Raw genomic sequence first — 26,889 nt, forward strand, 5'->3', positions numbered from 1 at the left:
CGGCCCGCGCGCCAATAACGTCCGGCTGCCGCTCGGGGCCGCTTCCGGGAGGGGGCAGGGACAGGGCGGTGCGCCGGCTCGCGGGGGGGCGGAGCAAGATGGCGGCGGTACCGGCGCTCCCGGTGTCCCTGTCGGGCAGGTTTAAGGGGTCCGTCACGGCCTGGCGCGCTCGTCACCGGCAGCGAGGCACGGGGCGGGAGGGAGCTGAGGGGCCGTCCGGCTCCCCGCCGCCGGGGAGCGGAGGTTTTCGGGCGCCGGGTGGGGCCGGGGGGCGGCTCTTGGCCCGGGGAGGCGGGCGGGGACAGCAGCGCCGGCGGCGGTGGGGCCTGTAGGCGGCGCTGTGGCCGCAGTCACCGGCCCGGGCCGGCCGTGAGGGGGGGTCGGCGGTGGTGCCGGGCTCCCCGCGCCGCTGCCCGGCTCCGCGGCTCCAACCCGGCGCACAGAAATGTCACAGTAAAAATCGTCCTCCGGGCCGGTGTGCGCTCTGTGCGGCTGGCCGCGTTCTGCTCATTGTCCGCGTACATAAAGAGCGGTTGGAGAAAATGTAAATCAATATATAATGGAGCCAGCGTTTCTTGGTGATGAGATAACGTGATAAAATTCGAGCAGATATCTGTGCTTTTAGTTTTACATTTCCCAGGTTTTGCATCTCGGTATCTTAGCAACAGAGGTCGCGTTTTAGCCTAGAATTAAGTGCAATTTTTCGTTGTTATGTCAGGGCCAGTCATACAGCTTTTTCTTCCTTGAAAAGGCTGCTGTTTATAATCTGCAAAAGTGGGCACAAGAGCCTGACCAGTTTGAAATCTTTTTCGTTTTGGTGTTTTTTTTTTTTTTTTGTTTTGTTTTTTGTTTTGTTTTGGTTTTTTGTTTGTTTGTTTTTGGGTTTTGTTTGTTTGTTTGTTTTTTTCCTGTCCACTGCTTTAATGGCACATCAAGTGACTTTTAATACAAAATGTTGTGTTATAACCCCAGCTGGCAGCAAAGCACCACATAGCTCAGCGGGGTGGGGAGAAGTGAATGAGAAGGGTAAAAATGAGGAAACTTGGGCGTTGAGAGCAGTTTAATAATTGAAGTGAGAATAAATCGTAATGAAAGAGCAAAGATGAATAGAACCCAAGAAAACCAAGTAAGGTAAATGAAAGCAATTGCTCACCATGAATTTACAGATGCCTAGGCAGTGGCTCCCTGGCCAACTTTTCCCCCTGGGTTGCACCACTGAGCATGACACCATGTGGTCTGGAATAGCCTCTGGGTCAGTTAGGGTCAGCTGTCCTGGCTGTGTCCCCTCCCAACACCCTGTGCACCCTCAGCCTCCTCGCTGGTGGGGTGGGGTGAGGCACAAAAGGCCTTGGCTCTGTGCAAACCCTACTCAGCAATATGGAAAACATCCTTGTGTTGTTAGCACTGTCTCCAGCACAAATCTAAAACACAACCCCCATATCAGCTACTGTGAAGAAAATTAACTCTACCCCAGTCCAAAGTAGTACAAAGAGCTTGCATTTGTTTTTAAAAATTGAAGCAATTTAATCCTTTGCTGCAATAATAAAATACTGATCCTCTCTTTTTTAGATCCTATGCATATTTTACGATTAAAGACAGACTTCCCCAGATCCTCACAAAAGTTATTGATACTTTGCATCGACATAAAAATGAATTTTTTGAAGAACATGGTGAGGTAAGAGTGAGGTCCTTATTTTCCCTGATGTTTATTCCCCTCTAGCCCTTGAGACATTTTCTCTGCCTTGTTTTTATTGGTGAGGCTTGTTTGTCTCAATCCTTTTGTCTGATTTTTAAAAAAAATAATTTCTTTCTAGTAGCTATTTTTGATTAGTTCTGTAACACCTTTCTGTCTAACCTTTTGCTTCTGATCTGTCACTTATGCAATTGCATCACTTACTTGGGTTTTTGTGTTGATGCAGTGTTTGATAGACAGTAACACCTTCTGAACATGACTGTGCTTCAACACTCTTGTCACCTCTAATTAGCAAAAAGTCCAATCTGAAAAGAAGTCCCATATGGAATTCATTTTAGGATCTTGGATCTGAAATGAGCTTTATTCACCAAAATATATTTTGTTTAATCAAGCTGTGATTTGTCAGGGACTCTCATATGGCAATTAAAACTTTGCACATTCCATGAACAGTTGATCTGTGTCTTTACAGGAATAAAGGTACAGAATAGGAACTTTTGTTCTCCACTTTTTCAGAAGGGTGTTGAAGCAGAGAAGAGAGCCATATCTTTCCTCTCCAAACTGCGGAATGAGCTGCAAACAGACAAGCCAGTGACCCCTCTGGAAGATGAGTTGCCCGATGCTGCGCTGTGGAACCGATACCTGGACTACCAACGAAATTTATCAAATGGAAATGGAGAACCAAGTTGGTTTCAGTCCCCTTGGCTGTACGTAGAGTGTTACATGTATAGAAGAATTCATGCAGCATTAGCACAGAAGTAAGTATTTACTGGCTTGGTATATTACTTCACAAAGCATTGCTTTTTCCCATTTTTATTTTGGGAAAAAGACAGCTGAGGAGAAAGATAAAGAAGATCTTAAGCTTTTGCCATACTGCTTTTTCCCCAGCTTACACATCAGATTTAAAATTAATACCTTTACTTATTATATTTAGCAGAATTTGAAACTTCCTTGATGCTTCAGTTTTGGTAGTTGGTCTACATGAAAACTCTTGAGCTTGACTGTACAGTTTGATTTTGCAGACTAATGTAAATTGAGATATGAAACCCATGTAGCATTTCTATGAGGTTTGTTGGTCTAGAATTTTCCCTTCAGCATTAAACACAGAATATGACAGCCACAAATCTGTTGGGAATTCTAACCTGCTGCTTGCAATCTGAAGTTACCATTTGAGAATTGTTTATTATAGCAGTAGACCCATCTTAAGAAGCCCCTGTTGTTCATTCTACACCAGCTTCTTAGTTACAGCAGTGCTTGCAGCCCATGTGTTGCATCGAACTTTGGGAGCTGATACTGGTTAAAAATAACTGGGCAGGAAAAACTTGTTGTGCTGGTACCATGGAGACGTGCCAGTACAACGTCATGGGGTAGGAATGAACAGTTTAAGATCCCGTTGCTGCCAAAAAATTTTGAAAGCTCCCCGAGCACCGGATTTTACCCTTAGTGTTGTGGAGATGCAAACACAATAATGGAAGTCAGTTTCCACTGGTATGTTGTGTAATCTGAACTCTTGAACCAAAAGCTTCAAATATGAGGCTGATCCCCTGGATTGCACTTAAAAAGCTGAGCAGACACTTTTCATTTTTAACTTTTAACTTTCTTGATCTCCATTGTTTAGTTGCTCTTAAGCATATGCTTGGATGGAAGTTCAGTCATTTGTTGAAAGGTCATCATGCAAATATGTCTCATAATAGGTTGGCTTATAATTTTTATATATTACAACATTGTCATTTGTCATGGCAATTTTCCAGAATCCCAGTAAAGACTTTCATAAGAATAACTTCTTAAGTGGATGAGAATTTGGTATGGGAAGTACACTCCAGCAAACAGTAACACATTTAAACCAGTCCAGCTTTTCTTGACTTTAGCTCACTTGTATGTTACAGTTTTAAATCTCTTCTCTGAAGATTAGAGTTCAAAATGCTCACTGTCTGTGCAGTTCCCAGAGTTTTTGTGATTGAATACTTGTTCACTTTCAGAATATGTTGCTATATGAAGATGCCTTGCATAGTGTCTGTTTTAGCAAAATGCAATATTAGGCTGTTATGGAAATATGTGAAAATCTAGTATGACAAATTAGAAGTGGAAAATCTAATTAAGGCCTGTAGTACAGTCTAAAGAGGCTGACCTTTGAGCTTGCTTTGCATGTGCTGTTATGAAGAATGTGGGAAGTATGTCAACATATTTGTTCTTCTCTTTTTAGCCCACCTATTGACAACTTTGATGTATTTAAGGAAGGAAAGGCTCAAAATTTCTTTGAATCCCAAGAAGCTATTATTGCCTTATGCACTTACTTTCAGGAACTTCTTAAGAACATCAAGGATCTAGATGAAAAGCAACTTCAGGAGGAGCTTTTTAAGCTATTGCAGGTAAACTGATAGTGCTTACCACAAGAATTGAAAATATCTCTCCTATGAATCAAACAAGAATTTGAGGTTATAAAGAATTTGAACTTCATATGAGAATTAAAATATAGATCTTTTGTTTGTAAAAATGTGATGAAATCCTGATAGCCCTACTGTATTGCTGCTATTCTGAAAATATTTATATTTTGGGTACTTGTTTTAAATGCAATGCTTTTTTATTAACTGCTGGTCTTCACTGTGTATATGAAAACCCAGCAATTCTTCCTTCAAAGCCAGTATCTCTTAAACATTTTAAATCAAATTCCAGATGACCTTTTTGATATTTACCTATTATTTCTTAAAACAGTTAATTTTATTTGTCAATTTAAACGTTTTAGACTTCTTTGGAGAAAAAATTAGAAGTCAGTCTGGGTCAGAAGTGGTTTAAAAGCTTTTTAACAGCATTATTCTTGGAATACAGTGCCTTTGGGTAGAAACCCCAAAGTATTGTAGGATTACAAATAAGTCCACTAGCTGGCAACAGTGTACTCCAAGTATTTGATGAATCTTTATAAAGGGCCCATTAGTGAGTACTTAAAATACATATATCTAAATATTTGTTTGGCTGCATGCAATAAAAAAATAAATCTGCTTTTTTATTAATTCCTTTTCCTGTGTTACCACTGATATTTTTTGGAATTGCAGTATGGAGATTATTTCTGTTTTGAGCTTTGTGATCAATGTGTTTACGCTGATCTAAATCTTCCATCTTTGTCACTTTTGATGCTTGTATAAATACAGAGCTTTGTTTGGTTTCTTCCACAAAATCTTGTCTCTGTTGAGATACCTGTACAAGAAGTTGAGTTTTATTAAAGCCTGGAAAAATATTTGGAGTTAGAGCCTTTGTTACCTAAAACAAAAACAAGGGAACAAAATCTTCAGTGTATATGAAGTTGAGAATGTAACTACAGTGAGACTTAGTAATTTTTTCTTATTTTTCTTTTTCCTTCTAGGTGTCATTGTGGGGCAATAAGTGTGACCTTTCTTTTTCAGCTGGTGAAGATAGCTCTCAGAAATCTAGTCCTTTGCAATCCCTGGAAAACATGGTACCTTACATCTTAGTGGATGATATGGAAAAAGTTTGGTCACTACTTGTAAATGCCAAAAAAAATGGAACAGAAAGAAGTAATGTTAGAGTTGACATAATCCTGGATAATGCTGGATTTGAACTTGTAAGTGATCTTGTGTTGGCTGATTTCTTGTTGTTGTCAAAGCTGGCTGATGAAGTCTATTTTCATGGAAAAAGTATTCCATGGTATGTATCAGATACCACAAAACATGATTTTAACTGGACTATTAGACAACTGGGGTCAGCTAATCATATGTGGATGTCTAGATGTGGGGTAAACTGGGAGGGCAATTTGAAAAAGGGAGTTTGGGTTTTCCTTGACCACATGTTTTGGACTTTACCACATGATTTTTCCAATATGAGTGAAGTTGCTCCTGACTTGTATGCTGAGCTACAGAAGTCAAACTTGCTTCTCTTCAAAGGTGATCTAAACTATAGAAAATTGACAGGAGATAGAAAATGGGAATACACTGTCCCGTTTCATCAAGCCTTGAATAAGTTTCATCCTGCGCCTCTCTGTAGTTTGAGAACATTGAAATGTGACACTCAGGTTGGCCTGAAACATGGACAAGGTGAGCAAATTCAGGCTTCTGAACCTGAGTGGATGGTAAGTGGAAAGTATGGGGTAATTCAGTTTGATGCTGGTCTCTAGTTAAATGATTTGTAATATTCTGAAAGAGACATTAAGTCTGACTTTAGTCATTTTCTCTGTTCCATGCTTGGCTTCAGTAAAGATTCTTTTTTGTTTGCACTTTTTCATCCCAAGTGATTTGTTGGTTTTGTCCTGTGAAAGACTTTATTGTTGTGCAAATATTTATAAACGGTCTTTGTATACATAAGTCAATCTGCATTTCAATACATTTTGTTTTCCTCTTGTCCAATGTCAGCAGATCTTTAAGATGAATATTTAGTTGTCCATAATATTTTTTCTTCATCAGTGAGTGTGAGTTTAATGAGTGAAAGCTTTGCAAGTGAAAAATTTGCTTCAGAAACAATTTCCCCAGTGCCACATTAGCATGAATTTACTTATTTTGGAATAATTTGCACTCCATGTCATTTCATGCATTGCATGAAAGTTAGGATTTTAGAGAATTCAGAAGTTAATTACAGACGGATTCTTTTGATGTTTTGAGGATAGTTTGCGTTACATTAAGGAATAAGTTACTGGGTAGCAGCTTGTAAACATTCATGTAGAATTGGAAATTGAATTTCAATCTTAAAGCACAAGTGAGTGTTGCTAGCCAGTTTGCCTGTGGGAGAGTTGTCCCATCTGGTAGGAAGATTAGTGGGAGAAAGGACAATCTAATTTTAAGAATATTGAAGATACTGTTTATTTACAAAGCTCTACCAAAAAGGAAGCACAGAGAAAAGCCTCTCCAAACAAAAAAATAATAATGAAACCCAAGCAGTTGCATTAACTGGACTTTAGATTTAATGCAGACTTGATCTGCAGGTGGCCTGTCAGCAGTGTATGTATGAGGTTCAAGCACTGCTGCTTCCTTCTGTTGTGGTAATTCTCTTTGTTTTTCAAATGTATTTGTTTGGGGGTTTTTGTTTGGTTGTTTTTTAAGAAGGATGCCTTAATTTTTAGGGAGGATATACAGCCCCATTTGCACTGAGGAGTACAGGGTAGAGAAGCATATGCCATACAAGTTCCTGTTAACTGGAGTTGTTAGGTGCTCATTTCTACTCTTCTACCCTGGTCTCAAAAGCTGCTGCTTGTTATGTTCATACAACAAAGATCTATACAGTGGATAAATATATTTCAAATGCTGATGACTTTGATCATTTGTGTTTATTTTTTTCTTCCTAAATATGAAAGGGTATTTTAAGGTTCCAAGGTCAAGTATTCAAAAACAAAGATGCAAGGAATTTCATGAGGCAGTTGTAGGGAGGGTTATAATTTTGAGGCCTGGGTTTACTGCTCTTATCTCCTTTGTATCTTTGGCTTAGTACTCCTACAGGGTGAATTAATCCTCATCCTTAGGCACCTGATTGAACTACAGAAATGAAAAATCTAGTCAAGAAGGCTGAAGGTCAGACTGCTGAAGGTTTCTGACTGGAGAGAGCTCAGCAGCACTCCAGCTTTAGTGCTTTGATCAAATACGTAAACGACAGGATGAATCTGTGCACTGGAGCCTCAGTGTCTCATCTTTGAAAATGCTGTTAGCTTGTTTGAAATGCAGTTTGAAGCAACAAGTTTGGGTCAAGAACAGAGAGATGGAAGTTGTGGAATGAGAACATCATACCTTGCTCAGAGAGCAGCTGGGGACGGAATCTGCTTTGCCTGTGCTCAGATTGTTTGTAAAGTGCTGACTTAATTGCTGGAGAGGTTTAAAGGAATATAATGAACAAGAAGAGAAAGTCTGTTGAGGCCACCCTTGACAGATAGATTTGCCTCTTACACAATCCTTACACATGCTGACAAACTTCATTTCGTTTTTTACTGGTTGTTACTGTGTCCCTGTGCCCAGGTTGCTTTCATGCTGTTACTTCTGGGAACTCACAATGCAGATTGGGGTAAATTAATAATATGAACTAATGACAAATACAGTCCTACAAAATCCAAATATCAATTAGGAGATGCAGTCGTGTTAGCTCAGTATTACTGAGTCATGAAAATTACTACAACACATGTAATTCCTAGCTTAGCATGTGAAAGCTAATGTATGACATGATGTCATACTGAAAAAAAAATCTCTCTATTCTCCTGTTGATTAAAAGTGCACTTTACATCTTTTGCCCCTCACAAAGAGAAGTTTATGTGGTAATACAGTGTGACTATGTGGCTGTGTAAGGAATGTACAGCCATAACTTCCAAATGCTTGACTTCTATAGCTGTAATTGCAAAGTGCTATGTCTAGGCAGAACTAAATATGCAGCATACTTTTATGTTTGTTGGTTGGCTATATTTTTGTAAAATTTTGATTGATTGTATGAAAAAAAGAAAAAAATAACATCAGTATTGCTGTAATGCAGTGTTACAGTCTCCCATGACACAACAAAGTTGTGAAGACATATTCCAGTGAGGCACAGTGCTTTTCTGATGGGTTTGCTACACTTTACTTAAAAATAGGAAGCTCTTTTGTAGTTATTCACTGTTAATTACCTTTTGTAATACAGCTTCATTAAATGCCAACGTGAACCTATTGCATTTAGGTGGAATGTAAAAACATAACTTGAAGCATGTGTTTGAAAACTAGCATGTGCTGTAATATAACTTTTTTTTTACTTGAAAGTTCCTTCTATACATGTGTGTTACAACTGATTGCCCAAAATGCTTCTACAGCATAACTCAGGAGAATGTACAAATTTGATCTGTACATTCAAATTTTTTGAGATTTTCATTTCATATGCCATTGGAATATTTATGGCAAAAGCCAAAGGCGTTTTCAGTAATTCTGAAGACCACAACAAAAAAATGTTTTTTACTTTTTATTTTTGCCTTTTAACTTTTGAGCAACTGTATTTGTAAGTAATTTTGATGATGACTTTCATTGTTGAGGAAATAGAAGGAACATAATGCCACAGGCACAGTGAAAGGCAGTACACACATCTGTCTGAATACTTGGTAAGTTATCCTGTGAGATATCTACAATAATTTCTTATGTATATAAGGTTTCTTAAAATAAATTGCTTGATGTGAAAAATAAGTTGATTGTATGCGTAGAAGATTGTAAGAATATTGAAATAAATTGTATAATTTTGTGGAAGTCAGACATTGTTATACTATTTCAGTGGCTGGGGAAACTAATATAAAGTAATTCAGGTCTTAGTTCCTGAATTTTTTTCTTAGGAAATGGATCTTATGCATAAACCTCTAAAGTGTATTTATCCAATGAGGTTTTGAAAGATACAGATGCAAGAGATAGGTATCATAAAACATTCTTCTGTAACAAGACAGGACAATAATAAGGAATTTTCTAATTTTTACGCTCCTGGTACTCCTGTTAAAATTTGAGAACCTTAAAAATGTTTGCGTATCTCTTCAATGTATCTGGTACTTACTTACTAAGGTTGGTGCAGCTGATGATGTCATTTCCAGAGTCACTTCTAGAACTGATAGGTGCTTCATGTGTTCCAGCAAAAATGGAAATATTTTGGTGTTTCTCATACTGTAACTAAAATATTTCCAAAACACTTTGGTTTACACACTTTGTTAATGTCCCATAAACCCTAACTGTTGTTGTTGAAACAGTTTCTTTAAAGTTGTGTTATTTGCATTCATGGTTACAGCTTGTTCCATGTGAACATTTATCTCCTGTGCTGTCAAACAGCATAGGAAAAAAGTTTACTCTGTTGCATGAAAATTACTCTATGAAATGGTTTTAATCTAAAAAGAAACCCTTAATTGTGTCTAAAATAAAAATTCCAAAATGGAATCTTGTACAGAACTGTTGGGTTTTTTTCACTAAAGTTTGTTTGCTTACCAGCTTTCTGTTTACCCAAAATTACAGAATAAAAGCTTATAATTATTTTTATTTAAAGCAAAATGTAAGTTGAAATTCACCTAACACTTATCTAAGGATTTTAAAATAAAACTGAGGATGTGCTGGTTAAAGTGGTCCTTTCCTTTTCATTTGCTAGTGGCAGAACACATGTGAGGGAAAACATCCTATAACATGGACTGTTTATGTTTTCTTGTTTGCTTCTGTTTTGTTTTTTTTTTCCTAAAAAAGGTTTTGAAAACTTCTGTACATTTTTATTCTTGCTGATATACTTCTGTTTCTAACAGCCTGAAAATAAAAAGTCCATTTACATGTATTTTTACATGAATTACGAATTAGTTTGTGGATTAATCCACATTCTGCCTCAACTTTGCAGTTGTGAATTCTTCAGACATGTTGTGAGAAGGGTTTTTATTTACAGTGCTTTTTTGAGGTTTAGTTCATCTGTCCTTGTTTCCACTGTGAAAGAAATATAAAATGTCCTCTTATGATAACTTAGAGTGAATAAACATATTCAGTACTTGTGTGCTGCTTCTGTTGTATCACTTTTCAGTAAGTGACATAATGATAATCTTTCAAACTCCCTGTGAAGAAAAATCTTCATCCTTGTAGAAATTTATTTTTCCTGGGATTCTGCTTACTTCTTCCAAGTCTAATGAAGTAACAGATTAAAATCTGAGGTAAGACACATCAAGATATGGGCTTTTTAACTTGCTTTCTTAATGTTAACTAATTGATTGGTCTCACACTACCGGGGTAAGGCTGATGCCTTCCAAGTGACTCTGATGAAGGGACTGATGATGCATTTAATGCAGTTGCATTTGGAATAGGTTTCATCTCTTATCTCCCACTTCCCAAAAAAATATCATTAATTGTCATAGGAGAGGAAGTGCGCTAGTCCTAGACGATTTATATACACATATAGTTGTTAATTTTAGTCTAGGACCTATGCAAAAGGCAGAACCATTCAGGAAAAAGGGTTTGGGTCCAGCAGTGCTCCCTGAAGGAGCACTCAAGGAGTGTGTGTGCCCCTGGGCTAAGGTTAGGGAATTAGGAGACAGGTGAATTCCTCCAGACCGAGAAGGGTGTACAACTTGCAGTGAAGGGCCATTTTTCCATGGTTGGTTGTAGTCTTGTTTTCAGGTGATCCTGAGTTAGAGCTACACTTGAGTGCTTTTGTCATGTATTGGATACACAGCTTTGCCTGCATCCATGATGTTAGATTGAGCCTTGGAAGTTTTGCTGCTGCTTTGCTGGATTGTGATGGAAGCATTATCAGGAGCTACCCTGCTTGGGGCAAATCAGGGAGTTTTCATACATATGTGGAAACCTGAGATCCACATAGAGTGGATTTGCAAAATAGCTGCATGGGTTGAGTTTAGACTCTCCAAGGACTCAGTGTCTGGTTTAAGTTCCTCAAACTGAAAACAACCTAATACATCAGCACCAGCAGTTTTCCCTTACACAGATTCCCACTTTCCCAAGCCTGATTAGTTGCCCCAAATGTGCATTGCACTTTCACCGCTCCCTTTATCCAGGGGGGGAAGTCCAGTGTTGTAAAACCAGGTTATTTCCTTCAGAAGACTGTGGATCCCAGGGACATCATCATGTGACTTTAGGTTTTGAAATAATTTTTACACATCCATTCTCATTTAGACACCTGCAGAATATTAGCTGGTACATTTTTGAATGTACTGGGTGCTGGAATTGGGATTTCATAACACCCATCAATTTTAGCATCTTTCCTCAACACCGAGCATTTTCATGGAAGGGAAAGTTTGTAGTAATTTTTAAATTATTTTTTCTTTCAAAAATTGGTGTGGCTTTATTAGGTCCTTACATTCAGGAGATTTGCTCAGAAAGGCTGAGAACATCCTTTCCATTTATTTTATGAAACACAGCATGAAGAATATGATTAATGAAAATGACTCCTTGAAATTATTTAGAAGTAAAAATCCCAAATTAACCCTTCCTAAATTATTTCCTCTCCCTGTTAAGGAAAAAGAAACATGAAATTCTTTTGAGAACTCTTATTTTAAATACTAGCAAACAAGGGTAAAGCATTTTAAAGTGTGAGCATTTTGTAATAAGGTAGTTTTTTCTCAGTCAAATGGCTTGAAGAGTGAGTGTTGCACCTGCTCTTTTTCAGTGTGTTACATGACATTTCTACTTTTCTTCATCCTTTTTTTCTTGTCTCTTTTCTTGTTACTCTTATTTTATATGCTATATACTCTTTATACTCTATCATTATTCATCAGAATAAAGTGTGTTTTTTTAACACAAATAACTTGAGAGATGTGTGGTATAGAGCTGTATAAGCACTCCCTCCCCATCACCAAGGGTGTAGAAGCAGCTGAAGTGTAACTCCTGAACCAGCTGTGGCACTGCAGGACTAGAGATGGGGAAGTGTGCTCGAGCACATGCTCAGGAGAGTTTGGACAAGTTTCACAAGCATTTACTCCTGCATCTGCACGCCACTCCAGTAGTAGGACGGATTAGGCTGTAGTCGAATGCTGGACAAATCCAAGATGATTTTTTTGTTCAAATTTGCAATGGACAGTAAAACGTGCCAGATTTCCTCTGGGTTTATGTAAGACTGTCCAGTACAAATTTAATCCGTCAAAAATACTTAATAGATTGGGATTGCAGAATGAGGTTACCCTGGAGCAGCGAGATCCATGCCAGCAAAACCCCCCCTCTGCTTGGGGGTTTCTGTGTCCTTGGCAACAACAGTGAAATGGTAGCAGGCACACAGGGACAAGGACAGGAAAAATTAGTGCTATCCTAGCTTCTTCATTTTCTTCTCTGGAAAACATGATTAGATCAGCATTCCTGAGAAAGGTAAAGTACTTTTTGATACAGAAATGGTGCATGATGGCACTGTCCCCAGAGGCTGATTAAAGCTCACAGGGTCTTCAGAGAAAATGATGTGCAGCTCCCATGCACCCACAGATCTAACTTTCACTGCAACCTTCAATTCCTATCTTCCCATTTGTATCCACTTCATTTGGATGAAAGGTGAGAAGGAAGAGGAGGAGGTGCTCTTTCGGCTGGAGGCAGTTCAGCAGCCATCGAGGCAGGCTGCTTTTGCGGGGGTGCTGCCTTGGCAGGTTCTGGGGGAGAAGGAAACCCTGGCTGGGTAACAGGAGCCGCTGCTCAGGTGCCATCTGCTCTGCTCGCCTCTTCTGACTTTTTATTTTTGAGAGAAAACGCGAGCAAGTATTCTCAGCTAAATGTTTATTTGAAGTGAAAACAAACAAACAAAAACAAGAAACCCCGCGTTTCTGCGAGCTTGCCCTTGTGCAGACTGCTCACTGGCAGCCACCGGGCCCTGTCCCTGTCCCTAGGCAGGGCCGCCCTCGGTCCTTCCCCGGGCCGCGTTGCCAGGGGCGCGGCTGCGGCCGGGAGCGGCTCCGGGGCCGGCGGGGCAGCGGCGCGGCGGAACCGCGGTAACCGGGCACGGGGCGAGGCAGGAAGGGCCGAGGGGGCTGTTGGTCTGGTTGGGGCTTGGGGCTTTGTGGCAGCTCCTCTTTTAGGGAATAAAGCCCCCATTTTGGAAATATGCTTCCTTTCCTACTCCCCTTTCTGTGGGTGTTGCTGTAGAGGCTGACTGTAACCCCAGGCTGGCTGTAACCCCCCTTTGCAAGTCATCTTTGCAACATCCAATTTAATCTCGCCTTTAAACACCACCGCCCGAAACCCCTTCCCCCACCCCCCAAAAAAACCCCAAACAAACAAACCAAACCCCAAACAAACAAACCAAACCCCGAACCAAACAAAAGCCCCAGCCCCAAGGCAGAGCTGATGCAGGTGCGGAGCTGTGCCCGGTGGTCCGTGCGTGCTGCGACTGAAGCCCCATGAACTCCAGCTGATCATTACAGCTTATCTTTGCAGGTTCAAGGCCAGAAAGATTTTTCTTACTAAGTGCTGCAGAAGGGAGTAGCTTTCACAGAGCAGGAATGTATAGTTATCTAACAATTTCTTCTTTGCATCTCTTCCTCCTTTGAAAGGGGTTTGCTGGCTTTGATGTGAATTTAAGGGAGACACTAGAGGATATTGCTTAGAAGGATCAAACCCTTGTACTAAGGATATAATAGGATCCTTGTAACAGTTTTGTGTTCCAAAGGGTAAACAATTTATTTGTGTGAGCAGTTCATTTAGTTGAACATCAATTTTGTAATGAAGATATGTTGTTCTGAGACAAAAAAATACAGAATTTTGGTAGTTTGTGGTGGCAAAAACAACCACCATTAAATTAAATACAACTGTTATGATTCAATTACAAACTTTTTGCTAGCACTGCTTAGCAACAGAGTTGACAGTAACCTGCTCCACATTTTAACCAACCAGAAGTCAAATAGTTTGTGTGTTGATTTTGGGACTCAAAAACATGCTAGAAATTACATGTTTATAAAATGCAAGCTACAACTAAACTAAATCAAGCTACAGCACTAAGCAGTTTTTAGTTTTGTGCCAATATACTCAAGTATTTCTAAAATATTTTCATTTTGTTGACTGCAGTATAGTAGGCGTTATAGGAAAATTGCAGCTGTTGGCAGTGCATGATGGTCTGTTTTTTAAATGTACCATTTAAGTCGTTCTGTTACAGAAGTTATTTAACTCTATTTAGCATTGATAAAGTAAAAACAGTAGAACAATTTGTTTGCACAAATCCCTGCATAAGTACTTAATCTTGTCTTAGCAATTACCCTTTTTATTGTTTAGGGAATAAGCACAGCAGCTCCTTGTTAATCATTTTGGAAAAGCTGTGAGAGAAAGTGTCAGGGGAGTTCCAAATTCCTTAATTTGTCCATACAGACAAAGGATGAAGTCAACCAGAAAGCATGTTAAGTAATGTTTAGAGTAGGTGATGTATCTCTCTAATTGCCTTCAGATGACTGTTGTCTTTCATCACATTAAATACATTTGTTATATTTAGATGCAAAGTCACCTCATCCTAAGAGAAAAACAAAAGATGGAAATGCTTTAACTGCTTCTTGTAGTAGTAGCAGCAGGTAAAACTACAATTTTGCTTGTAATGAAGCTCTCCTTTGGGCCCATCAATCAAGCTCGAAATTGGCCTCTTTGAGGCCAATGAACAGCAGGAGTGATTTTTATCTTTTCAGTAATACCTTTCAATGATTACTGCAAGGGGAGGAGGGTAGAGCTGAGCAGTACCCTTCTGAAAGGAATTTAGAAAACCTCTTTGGGAATTTATTTGAGCTGCTGAAAACACTTACGTTAGTTTTACATGTTTCTAGAAAATTACACTAATGCAGAAAAACTCCATTGGTATATAACAATAAGAAAAAAACTACTTCAAGCAGTGAGTTGGCCTAGTTACAAGAAGGAATCAACATGGGGAAATAGGATTTTACTTTGTGGATACTAATCAAAAGTATTTGGGTGTTTCTGGCACTTTATAATGTGCAAGAGCAAGTGACAGATCTGAAATAGTTGTGAAAAATTACTTGCAAATTTTGATTTATGTTAATATATAATTTTGAGATCCCTGATAGGAAAATTGGGCAAAGTATCATCTATAAAGAAGCCCCAAAATATACATACAAGACGGTTAACTTGTGAACCCATTTTTCCCCACCTCCTGAAGTCACTCCAGTCAGGGAGTTGGCCTATTCCAGCTAATCAGCGACAGGACAAGAGGACACAGTCGTTAGCTCTGCCAGGGGAGGTTTTAGGTTGGGCATTAAGAGGAATTCCTTTACTGAAAGGATGGTTAGACATTGGAATGGACTGCCCAGGGAGGTGATGGAGTCACCGTGCCTGGAGGTGTTTAAGGAAAGACTGGACGTGACACTCAGTGATTGTTTGGTCATAGGTCGGACTTGATGTTCTCAAAAGTCCTTTCCAGCCTCATCAGTTATGTGTGATTCATTTTAGTCTGTTTTTGTAGATGTTAGAAAAACCTGAGTCACTGTGGAATAGTGTCTGAATCTTCTCATGCTCTTTGCTGTTTGTAGCTTTGTGCTTTTCTGAGGTGATGTGCATGCTGGCTGGCTGCTACCAAGAAAAATCTGCAGCAGTCGAGTGGGAAAATTTTTCAACTGCCCATTCTTTCAAGTATTTTATGCTGGATGTCACCTTTCTGGTTGCAACAAATAATAATAATAATCTGCTGCTGCATTGTATTTTCAGAAGTTAGAACAATTTTATGCACATAAACGCTCATGAATGTTCATTGTCTTAAGAAAAAACATTGCAGATTTGGGATATCTCATTTTGTTTGATTTCAGAATATGAAAAGTTATGACACTGGGGTTTATAAAAATCATTGAATAGCTCACTGAGTCCAACCACTGTACCAATTCCTATACAAATATGTAGGTAAAAAGGACCCACCTTAAAATCTGAGGGGGAAGAAAAGATGCATTTCAGTTAAGATAGATCCTGTGTTATTGCTCAGATCCTTTTTAAATGGATCAGTATAGAAGAGGTGTAGGACAAAAGGAGAGCTGAAATAAAAACTTGGAAAGCAGTGGCAAAGGAAGCAGTCACTGCATGAAGGCTGCCTGTGTCGCTGAACTGGTGACTATATCCTGGACAAAGCAACGTGAAGGTGCCTGCTGTGTTTTGATGTGTGTTTGAATACTGTGGAGACAATCGGAGCTCATAGGCTACTAGAGAAATAGTTGTGAGAAACTTTCCCGTGGTGTTCTGCTTTCATGCCCAACTTTGCTGATGGTAACTTATAATACAGTTTAGTAAAGCATATCTGTGAAAAAATAATGTTGTATGCCATTGTATTAAATCATTATTTTTCAACCTTTTTCCCCTCTTCCCCCTGTTTGTTCTGTAGAAACAAAGGAAGAATGAAGTCAACAAAAGTTCGTGACTCATCATTTTTGGTATGTCAACCCTGATGTGTTTTGGTGCTTTGGGAATGGGAAGAAGAAATCCCTGCCCTGAGCACAGTCCATGGCAGGGCATTGACGAGTCACTCTGGGTGGTGATGGGTGTTTAAATGCCTACTGGGGGCTTTCAGTTTAAAAAAAGATTTTTTAAAAATTATATGTTTTGGGAAAGGGGTCTGGGCTGTGTGCAGGCAATGGCAGTGGTAGTGCATTTGGCAGCACTGAAATAGGAAATACAGCAGGAAATAAAGAGAAGCTGCCAAAAGCAGAATGGGAGTGAGTGACTTTAACAGTTGGCTGATGTCAAAGTACATGGATAGGTATAAAGCTACTGAACATTGCTGTAGTTTTGTTGTTTCTGAGTCAAATGAAGCTTTCCAACTAAAGGCTGGCAGATAAAGGCAGTTATTTGGTAAAAAAAGTCAAAACCAAACCAAAAATGGTCAGCAATAACAAAAATCACCATATATTGTTGATCTTCTAAAGAACACCTATTACTAATAAATCTGAAGGTCTGAGTAGATATTGCTTTAAAGTATTGTAAATATAGGCTTAGCTTTTGTTTAGCATATGAAGTTAGATGAAAGCTTCATTTTCTTGCAGGTAAGTGGAAAGAGATCAAAAAAATTAATAATGTGAGTGGGAGAAACACCCAAAACCTAGGTTATTTAGAGCTGATTAAGTGTTAATATATTAGGACTTCTTCTGTCTACTCTCTCTAATTATTTTAACACTTCATTAATTCTATTTTCCTAACAAAAATCAGTATAGATTACATAATACTCATGAAACATTAAAAAAAAATCTGATTTTTTTCTACAGATAGAAAAGTTCCACATCTGCATTACAAATTTTACCCCCATAGTAAAGTCATGCCAATTTAACTGAGCTGTCTAATGGGTCTGATTAAAGATCACATTTGTGATTGGCTGATGGCAACTCACAGAAACATAGAAAACTATTAATTTTAAAGCATGCATGTTTTCTGCTAAAAGTATGATGATAATACCAACTTTCCTAGGCTGGTGCTACCATGATTAGTTTTATATTTACCAAGGCACTGGAGGATGCACAGATCTGCCTCTGTAAATCTCACTAAAACTGTAGATGAGTCAAACAGTAATTCCCATTGACTTTGGCACCTGGCTTCATTTAAACTTCTTTTAAATCCTTCTGGATGTTCAGCTGCATCTTTAAAGTGTTCATAATTTAAATATCTAATTTGTATGAAATGCACAGATTTTGGAGGTTTCAGCTCTAAAGCTGTTACATTGATTATTGCTGCTGAATGGGGGCTTCTCTTCTTCAGCTATGCTCTGAAATGTATTTATTTCACCAGTTTTGAGACCGACTCCTTTCTGTGAAGTCATAAGTTGTGGGTTTTTTTGGGAAGAAAAGGAAAAACCTATATTCATGCAGTACTACAAATGCAATAACATACATAACTATCATAGCCAGTGTTGCTGTTTGCAATCTCCATCCATGGTTTTGCAGCCCTGGTGTATTACAGAACGAGAAAAATGCCCTCTACACTAAAGAATTTAATGTGGTTGTACATGTGAAATAAGCAGAGTGAAGCAAAAGTAAGACAAAAGCAGCGAGGAGATGGCACATGCTTTCCTTCACTCCCTCAGAACAGTGATAAAGTGTTGAGAAAATTAGCAGCCCTTTTATCTCCAAGATAACGTGCTGTGTTCTATGTGGCCGCGAGTTCTCTGCATGTGTCAGTCTGGCTTGATGAGAGTGGCAACTCCTTTGTGGAAGAGCACAGCTGAGTGTCTTTGAAGGAGATGAATGCAATTAAACTCGATGGGTCTACTCTAGTGTCAACTAACACAGGGAGGAAAGATTAAAGAGTAGAGCTGGTAATATTATAGCAACTAATCCAAGGTGATTTATCTTCTGCTGCAGTCTAAGCTAGTAGTTTTTCCTTATTCCTCAAGGAATTCTCCATTTGTTGCATGGTAAATGCTTATTGTACTAGATGTTCACATATTTGGAAAGTTCTTCAGGGTTTTTTTTCCTATTGGAATGGGTAGGAGCTGAACTTGTAATTTATCTCAGCCTGAAAATTGATGCTGATGTAGGAAACATGAAAAGAAGATGCCTTTGTCTCCATTGCAGTACCTTTTTCCAAAAGCAGTCATTATCTGGGGGTGTTTTGCATTTTGTAATTCATACCCAAATGTACCAGGATTGCAGGTTTGTTTCAGTCTGTGTGAAAGCTGATGGAGAACAAATCTCATGTTCAGTTCTCTGCCACGTGTGCTTCCAGCATAACCTAAACTTAGTTGTGTTCTGAAGAGGTTACATTTCATCAGGTTTTGCTACTATTGATTGAAAAAAGGAAAAAAGTTCTGTCTAATGAAACTCTATCAAGACTTCAGGTCTGAATTTTCATCTTGAAAGACTTAAGTAACAAAGGCCTATAAATTCTGCTCTACTGCAGAAGAGCAGAACACCACAAAAAGGAGAAAGCCTTCTATAAAATCTAAAGGGTACAGCTAAAGGGTTGTACAAGTGGTGTGAAGGAGACTGTACTAGAGGGACAGAGGCAGTGCTTGCCATGGAATCAGGACTTGAAAAAGAATGAAAGGTAGTCATTATGGTGATGGCTGGGGATGAGATGGGGATCAGTCAGGAAGCTGAAGTTGTGGCCAAGTGACAGAGTTCAAAAAGACTAATCTTGAAAGGTTAGAAGTGAAAAAGCAAATGGCAAGCCAAAAAGTGACTTGGAGGAGCAGATACAAGTGTCTGAGTAGGTATGGACTCTTCAGCCTGGTAGAGAGACTGTGGATGTGAGATATGATGGAAATCTGAAAAATCATGAGTGGCACAGAGAATGGATAGCCACTGCTTTTTTTTCAACATTTCTTCTGAAGGAAAAATGAGGGGATGTGCACTATATCTGAAGTCTAAAAACCAAAGTGATTCTTTGCATAAGAGACCCCTGAGGAGTCCCTTTGGATTAAAGTTTAGACAGGTTGAAAGAGTAACTGGGTGAGTTTGTAGAAAAGGGACCTTTTGAATGTTACTAAATATAGAAACTGCTGGAGATAGCCAGAGCTGAAAACAGTGGGAGGTCATGGGACTGTTGAGGGGGACCATCTTACTTTAGCACTGGTGTTGGTGCCTGAACTTGGACATGAAGGTGGAGACTCATAGAAAAGCAACTCTTGAACCTATCTTTCAGTAAGTGCGTATTACTCTAGGAATAATACTCTGCAACATTTGGAGTAATGCCCTGGAGCAGCTCAATCAAACAAAAGAGCACCGAAGCAGAAATGTTCCAAAACTGTGATGTCTAAAGGTTTTGTATTCGTTCTGTCTTCACAGGAATCTCATGATCACGTTCTTTTGGATATTCCTGTCACTAGAGAGCAGATGAATCATTATCGAGCTGCAGCTGAAACTGCTCAAAGTGAACTTGCAGCACTTTCAGTGAAGTATGACTGTGCCCAGTCAGAGGTACAGCTAAAAATAATTTCAAATCCTTCTCCAAACCTGAGGATATTTTGCAGTTTCCTTATGTAGAGAATAGAAAGCTTGCAGAAAGTTCAAAACTTGCTTTTCCTACAGAACTTTTGGGTTTTTGCTTTTAGAATGTCTGCATGATTTTTACTTTGTTCCCTTCTGTGATCAAGAACTGATTATAAGTTTGTATTTGGAAGATTTGAAGCAGTGTAGCTTTTTATCATCATCTAAGTGCAATATGTTTATATTAAACCTGAAAATTAATTAAATTGTGGTTATATAAACATTCAGATAGATATTCTCCTCTTCCTCCTGGTGAGTTAAGATCTAGCTGTTCATCTTTACTCATGTCTCCCTTCTATTCAAGTTATAGCTCCCCAAATGTCCTCTGCTTTCGTCATCAGTGAGATTGTGTTTGTGCTAATGAGGTTGATTGCAGCTAGAGAGGCTGAAGAACACATGCATATACTTTTTTCTCTTCCTGCTCTATAGATGATGTTTCTAAGGAGAGGATTTGTTATAGGATAAGCTTTAGAGCTGCCTTATTTCCATAAGCAATTTTTTAAAACATATAACTGGTTAAAATTGATTTAAGTCAGCAATGTGGGTAGTGGTCAGTTTTAAAGTGGAGTAAAACTTGCCTTTAGAAGACATGGAATGCTTACATTAATTCACATACAGAACTGCAGGCAGAGGTGGCCATTGGCTGAGGTTTAATTTGATCAGTTGATCCTGCAGTTACTGCAGGGGTCCCCTACATTTAACATTTATCTACAACTGGTACTTTAAATTTAAATTTTAAGAATCCATACAAAATCTCATGTTCTCATACGAAGAATTTATTACTGGAAATGTTGAATGCCTTTATTGCCAGAATGTGTGACTGATTTATAGATTTTTCAAGACAGTGCTTGCAAAAGCATAGTCAAAAAAGCAGCTGTTCATGCTCTTGTTAATAAAGACCTTCATGACCCAGCTGAGGTCAGAGCCTTGTTCTGCTGAGTGCTCTGTAAAACTCACTATATGGGATTATTCTTGCTTTTTCTGCTGTTGGAACTGACCACAAAGACAATGGACAGATGAAAAAATATCACATGGGGAGTTGAACCACAGAGAAATTTTAAGGTTATGAACACTCTAAGATACCATAGCTTGGCTCAGCTGCCAAGCAAAGCAGTGCTATTGTTCCTTCAGCTGCTCATTTCCTTCCCCACACTGCCCCACCCCTTGTCCCAGCACAGATGTGTGTGTAGTTTTTACAGTGCTCTGCTGTGTCAGTGCAATTGAGAAATAATTCCTTTCCTTCTGAGTTGCTTTTTAGCCAGATCAGTTTGCCAATCTTATTTCACCTTGTAGCCATGTAAGTGCTTTTTCTAGCATGAAGAGGAGGGTGGAGTATGGAAGTGAAGCCCATGAACCTGGGAAAAAGCCAAGCTGCTTTTCTTGAACTCAGTGCTGCTCCAAAGTGTCTGATAAAGCTGTGCTTGCACGTGAAGCATCAGCTTATTGAAGGCTGTGCTGCTGCTGCAGCAAGGCTGATCCTCCTGCCTGATTTCTCAGTGTTAGCCTTTGTTCTGTGATTCTCCTTCTCCTCTGTGAGAGAAGAAGTGAGCTATTTTCAGTTGTTGTTATTGAAGTTGTTTGTAGGGGAGTCAGACAAACACAGAGCTAGGGAGAGGACAGCATGCATGGCTGGGAAGAGGAGAAGCAGGACCTCCCTTTTCCAAGGCAGTTGCTGTTCTGCTGGCTCACCAGGCTCTCAAATTTCTCTCGGTATCCTGGGTCATACTGAAAGACTCCAACAGAGAAGTGAATTTCCTGTTGTTCTGGATTGTAGTTCAATGTCTTAAATATTTTTTTCCCTTAAAATGTTTGCCACAATTTAGAAGTTCAGTCATTCACCATAAAGAACAGTTAACTTGGCTAAATTATTTGCCTATTAATTTTATGTGATAGGACAGAAATCCTTCCAATTGCATCTTGCTGCTTTTAATTGGAATTGTCAGGAAAGCTAAAACATGCCTTAACACTTCTTGTGACAAAAAAGTCCACTTTAAATTACTTGTAACTAATAACAGAAAAAAATCTTATGGAAATTTTGTTTGCCTGCTGAGTCTCCCTCAAGTGCAGTCGCCTAGAGAAGCTTCTAATAGTTCAATGGAAAATGGTATTTCTAACAAAGAGAGAGAGAAAAATCTACTGAACTCCATGGTCTCTTGGAAAGCTCTAACATCATCCCTGTAAGAGGTCTTTGACGTTTAAGGGTGATTTTCGTCCTCCTACCCTTCCTTAAAAGGCTCTGTTGCTGTGTCTGTGTAAATACAGCTATGGACTATCATACCCAATAATAACTATTTGCATAAGATGAGAAGAGGGTGCCTACCACACAATGCTCCAAAAATTTAGCTGCTTCTGAATATGCCTCAAGCCATCAAAAGGCCCCACACTCATACAGCAGGATACTTTGCTGTTACAACTCCCTGCATCTCTAGATTATTGGAGGAATTGAGAACCAGATTTGGAAGCAGGCAGGCATCAGGCAAAAAAGAGGGAATTGTGTTGTTAATAACTTTGCTGTAATGCAGATACATACGAGACATGAGTTAAGGTTGTGCAGCAGAACTTAAGTTAGACTTTTCCAAAATTCTGAATTAGTAAATAAACTTATTTTCCTGTAAGATGTTATCTTGAAATGTTGTATCATGTTACCCAACAGTAGCTTTTGTTTTTGCAAACCTCTTCCATTACTTTTTCCTAGTCATGTGAAAGTAAAGTTGTGTCCCTCTACTCAGTCTTGTAGTGATGGAAATGTGTTTCTTGTCACATTACTAAGCTTATAATACAGTCTTGTTATTTCAGGGTGGGAAAACTATTCTTCATTAATTTTCTCGTTTTCTACCTATAGCTGCTTAAACTCAGGTCGAGCATGATCTCTAAAGAAGCTTCTTTTCAAGAGCTGAAGGCTGAAGCTGAAAGCCATAAGGAAAACAAGGCCAGACTGATGTCTCGCCTCCTGTCTTTGCAAACACAAATCCAGGAGATGGAGGAAGAGCTGTGCATGCTCACTGCTTCTAAAAACCAGGCTGAGCTGGCAGCTCAGGTGGCATGTAAGGAAAACTTGGAGCTGAAGGAGGAGCTCCATAAGAAAAGTGCAGAACTTAAGTAAGAGCCATGTGAGATAAGAAACAACTTTTTTTTGGGTGGGATGACAGAATGGTAGGGTTGTCAATACAGAAAAATAAGTTGGTGGATAGACTTTATTGCAGTTCTGAATTCTGTTACAGTGCCTGAGTGTGTGGAAGGTGTTGAAATTTGAATTTTGTTTTGAGTTGGTAGTCAATACCTAGAGGTTTGAATGTTTTGTACTTTGAAGTTGAAATGCATTGAACTTATAAAATATAATATCTTTTAACTGTCCTGTTCTTAGCATAGTGTATCAGAGCACTGATATGTCAGTTCTGCATAATTGCTCATGTTTCGTGTCTGTAGGATGGAGACTTGTAGCAAAATTGATTGGTATGAAAATATTCTAAGCTCTTAAATTCCAAAATCCATGTCAGTCCTTTTAATAGACACTTGGACTTTTTAAATGGATTTTTCTGCCCGTTATCAGACTAATGTTTGTGACTCCATCAATACTGTCTAGAGCAAGGAGTGAGTGTTTAGCAGAGCAAGGTGAGTGTTTACCAGACACCTGTCTTTCCCTAATCAGTGTTTGGCACAGCTCTACCAGATTTTATGCATTAAAAATGAATAATTAAGTAATTTTAAAACTTAGAGAAAACGATTACAGTGCACTTGTTTATTGCTAGCTGGTTTGCCAAAAGCCCTGCCTGAAGAGTGCAGTGTTACATAATGGCTATTAAGAGTCTTTAAAAATGCTATTTCTGGTAGGGAAAAGAAAAAGAAGAAGAAAAGGGAAGAAAAACCTCCTATCCTGTTTGCTTGCCTAACTCACTGGGAGAAAACGTCTGGAATACTGTGTTTCATACTTGCCTGCCATTATAGTGATACAATCAATTTTATGGGTATAAATACCTGCTGTCACTCCCAGAACAGTCCTGGCTGCTCTCTTTGGCATACAATACTTGTGTAATCAGTTCTATTTGTGCTGGTGTGTGGTGATCAGGGGACTGCTCCAAGACAGAAGTGAGCAAAAAAAACCAATAATCTTGATTTCCACCTCTACCAATCCCAGCTCTGGTTCACTGTGTGCCTGGAGTGTGCCCCTGGACTTCTGGCAAAAGGGAAGAGATACAGGGATAGTGACTCTGCTCATTTGGAAGGAACAACCATGCTGGATTGCTCGTGAATGTGCAGTGTTTGCTTCCAAAGCTTTTTGTTGTCCTCAGCTGATGGTTACACGTGTCACTTCACACTAACCAATGTGTTGACTCAGTGAACTCCAGCCCCTTATTCTGGCCACCCTGGTAGTGCCTGGCACATGACTAGTCCTAATTAGGTGTTCAAAAAAGACTTTCACTGAAAACCACTAATGAGAGGGAAGACCAAGCCAGCACACATGATGTGCATATTTACATTCTATACCTTGGGGATACAGTAAGAAATGTTTGGTGAATTCTCTGATTGGCTTCCAGGGTGCACACCTCTCCTATTGGAAATGGTGCTTTTCTGCCTGACATGTCTATTGCCATGGTATTTTTAGAGTGTGAACTGTCAAAAGCTTTTTTCTTCTTCTTTTTTCTTCCCTTGTCTTTGCTCATTAGTTCTGAAGAGCTAGCAAAACTGTGAAAAAGCTGCGTTCTACTTTTTTGTACCTGATTGCCTATTTTCTAGGTGCTCACACCTCTATGGCCCTACTGCAGGTAATTAGATTATTCGTAAAGTTATCAAATGAGTGCTTTCTACTTCAGATTTTTTATTTTTAGCAGCAGGCATGGTTTTGTTAGTGGATACCTCAGTTTTTAGAGCCACAGAACAGCTGTGGGTGGTCAATCTTACATAATATTCTGACATATAGGCATGCATATATGGCATGTCTGAGCCTAGTACCTTTTCACTTCTGATATATCCCTCCTCACAACAGCCGTTCAGCAATCATCTCATGGTTTAGTTTAGTTGGGGCTGCAGAGGAAGGGAAGGTGCCCAGAGGTGAGGAAGCTGTGAGGGTGCTTGTGTTCTGGGTGACAGTGTCTGCTGCAGAAGGCAGAGCTCCTTTGGCTCACGGTGTGTGCCAAGCAGCATTATGTGGAACTGTCCTCACAGTGCCCAGAACAGTAATGAATGTTTTCCATTCCCCTCTTTATTCTGCCCCTCTCTTTCACCTTGCAGCAGTTTCAGCAGCTGTGCTGATCCCCCTCCTAAGGTTATGTGTTAAATATTTTCATGGACTGTCTGTTTGGCTTACTGATTTATAAGCATTCAGTGTACTGTGTTTGCACTCATTGTGTATCTCCTGTTGGAGTCTCATGGGGCTCTTTGGTTATGGAATGAAGCTTTGTCTGACTGCCAGCTGGGAGAGGAAGAAATCCGACATGGAAAAGAGTGAGTCCAGCAATGACTACTGGGCCCACCTTAAGAACTGAGAATAGCGCTACACTCTGATAAGCAAATGAGTTTCAGTAAAATATTTGCTCTAGACATGCATTTGGTTACATTTCAGGCCTTGATTTATTCTAGAGTGAAGAACTTCCTTTAGAAAGAATCTTGTTTTTCAAATGGAAGCTTGTCTTGCAAATTTACCACTACCAATCTACCATGTCTTGCACTCTTCCATTAAGTCCCTGACTCGTGGGTGTTACTGAGAGGTGCTGGAGTTGACATTTGGATTACACTAGTGGTTGTTTTGAGCTCTGTTTGGTTGGCTGGTTTTGCTATGCTGTCTGTTTGTAGTTTTTCATAAGTGATGTGTGTTTCAGCACCATGAGCAAGATGTTTTCTGTGTTTCCTACCGAATCAGACTGTGATGCTTCTTGTTTGCTGGACCCATTGTTGTCCCTGGCAAGGGGAGGAATGTAACCACGTTTATATTAAACTCACTGTTAATTTATTTGTTGCTGTTCTTGTAGAGTATTTACAAACTGACAACTGCTCTTAAGTCTGAAGAATGCATTTCATATGGGATATGCATCTGTGTGATAGGCTCCTGTTGAGTGAAATTGCTGGCAAAAAGTTCCCTTTTCTTAATATCTTTGTGGTAGCCCCTAGACGCTGTCTTTTTGAATACATCCCTTTCATGAGTAGTGCTTCAGAGTACTGCACAGCAAAGTACTTCCCATCTCTGCTTCTGCTGGTAAACTTCCCTTCACAGGTACTCTGGATGTCTTACACTTCCATTGGTCCAGAAAGGCTTCTCTTTACTTGAAGTTTGTTAATAATCTCTGTCAGCTTCTTTAGAGAGAGGGGATGTGCTTTTTGAATATTTTTGCTCAGAATTTATCTCTCTCTCCTCCCCACTTACTTCTTCTAAGGTTTTACTTGCAATTTCTACTTGTAGTGTCTTGAGGGCACTATTTATTCGTGTCACTTAGTTCTTGTGTTTTATTCACATTTATGCTGAGAATGAGATTGGGATCATAGAAGATTTTTTTTGGTGTTTATCAAAAGCAATGATGAAGAAAAGTTTTCACGTAAGGCAACAGCAAAAGTTATTATGTATTACATAAAAGATATAGAGAATTAAATGCAACTTTTAAAATTCATTTGGTGGTATGCAGAAGCTAGCAATAGTCTTGGGACAATGTATTTTGCCTAGAGTTCTTTTTCAGGGAACATTCATCCTGACGTATATATTTTCTTTGTCTGATTAGTAAATATTTGAATGAGTGTGAAGAAAACATGACTCAAGCTTCTAAAATCAGTAAAAACTATGAAGAGCTCCTTACACATCTTTCTGGATTCTTGGACATAGACATCAGAGAAAAAGAGAAACCACAAGAACATTTAACATCAAAGGTGATTGTGTAGGCAA

The 26,889-nt window shown here is 39.2% G+C and overlaps 1 protein-coding gene across 4 annotated transcripts in view; it reads left to right on the forward strand.

Moving 5' to 3' along the window:
- The first annotated feature begins 59 nt into the window (after positions 1 to 59).
- The window catches only part of LOC134415668 (damage-control phosphatase ARMT1-like), a 48,873-nt gene continuing 22,043 nt past the window's right edge, over positions 60 to 26,889 (forward strand). Inside the window, exons 1-8 of one of the 4 annotated variants that reach the window (XM_063151290.1) lie at positions 60 to 148; positions 1,570 to 1,675; positions 2,207 to 2,448; positions 3,894 to 4,059; positions 5,049 to 5,771; positions 19,821 to 19,952; positions 22,864 to 23,120; positions 26,729 to 26,873. In XM_063151290.1, coding sequence (XP_063007360.1) covers positions 99 to 148; positions 1,570 to 1,675; positions 2,207 to 2,448; positions 3,894 to 4,059; positions 5,049 to 5,771; positions 19,821 to 19,952; positions 22,864 to 23,120; positions 26,729 to 26,873 — 1,821 coding nt within the window. In that variant the 5' untranslated portion in view covers positions 60 to 98. Of the gene's footprint in view, positions 149 to 954; positions 1,253 to 1,569; positions 1,676 to 2,162; positions 2,449 to 3,893; positions 4,060 to 5,048; positions 9,929 to 16,399; positions 16,479 to 19,820; positions 19,953 to 22,863; positions 23,121 to 26,728; positions 26,874 to 26,889 lie in introns of those variants that run through there. The other 3 variants (XM_063151291.1, XM_063151289.1, XM_063151288.1) reach the window with 3 other exon arrangements.

The sequence above is a fragment of the Melospiza melodia genome, chromosome 3, assembly GCF_035770615.1.
Source record: "Melospiza melodia melodia isolate bMelMel2 chromosome 3, bMelMel2.pri, whole genome shotgun sequence".
Classification (NCBI taxonomy): Eukaryota; Metazoa; Chordata; class Aves; order Passeriformes; family Passerellidae; genus Melospiza; species Melospiza melodia.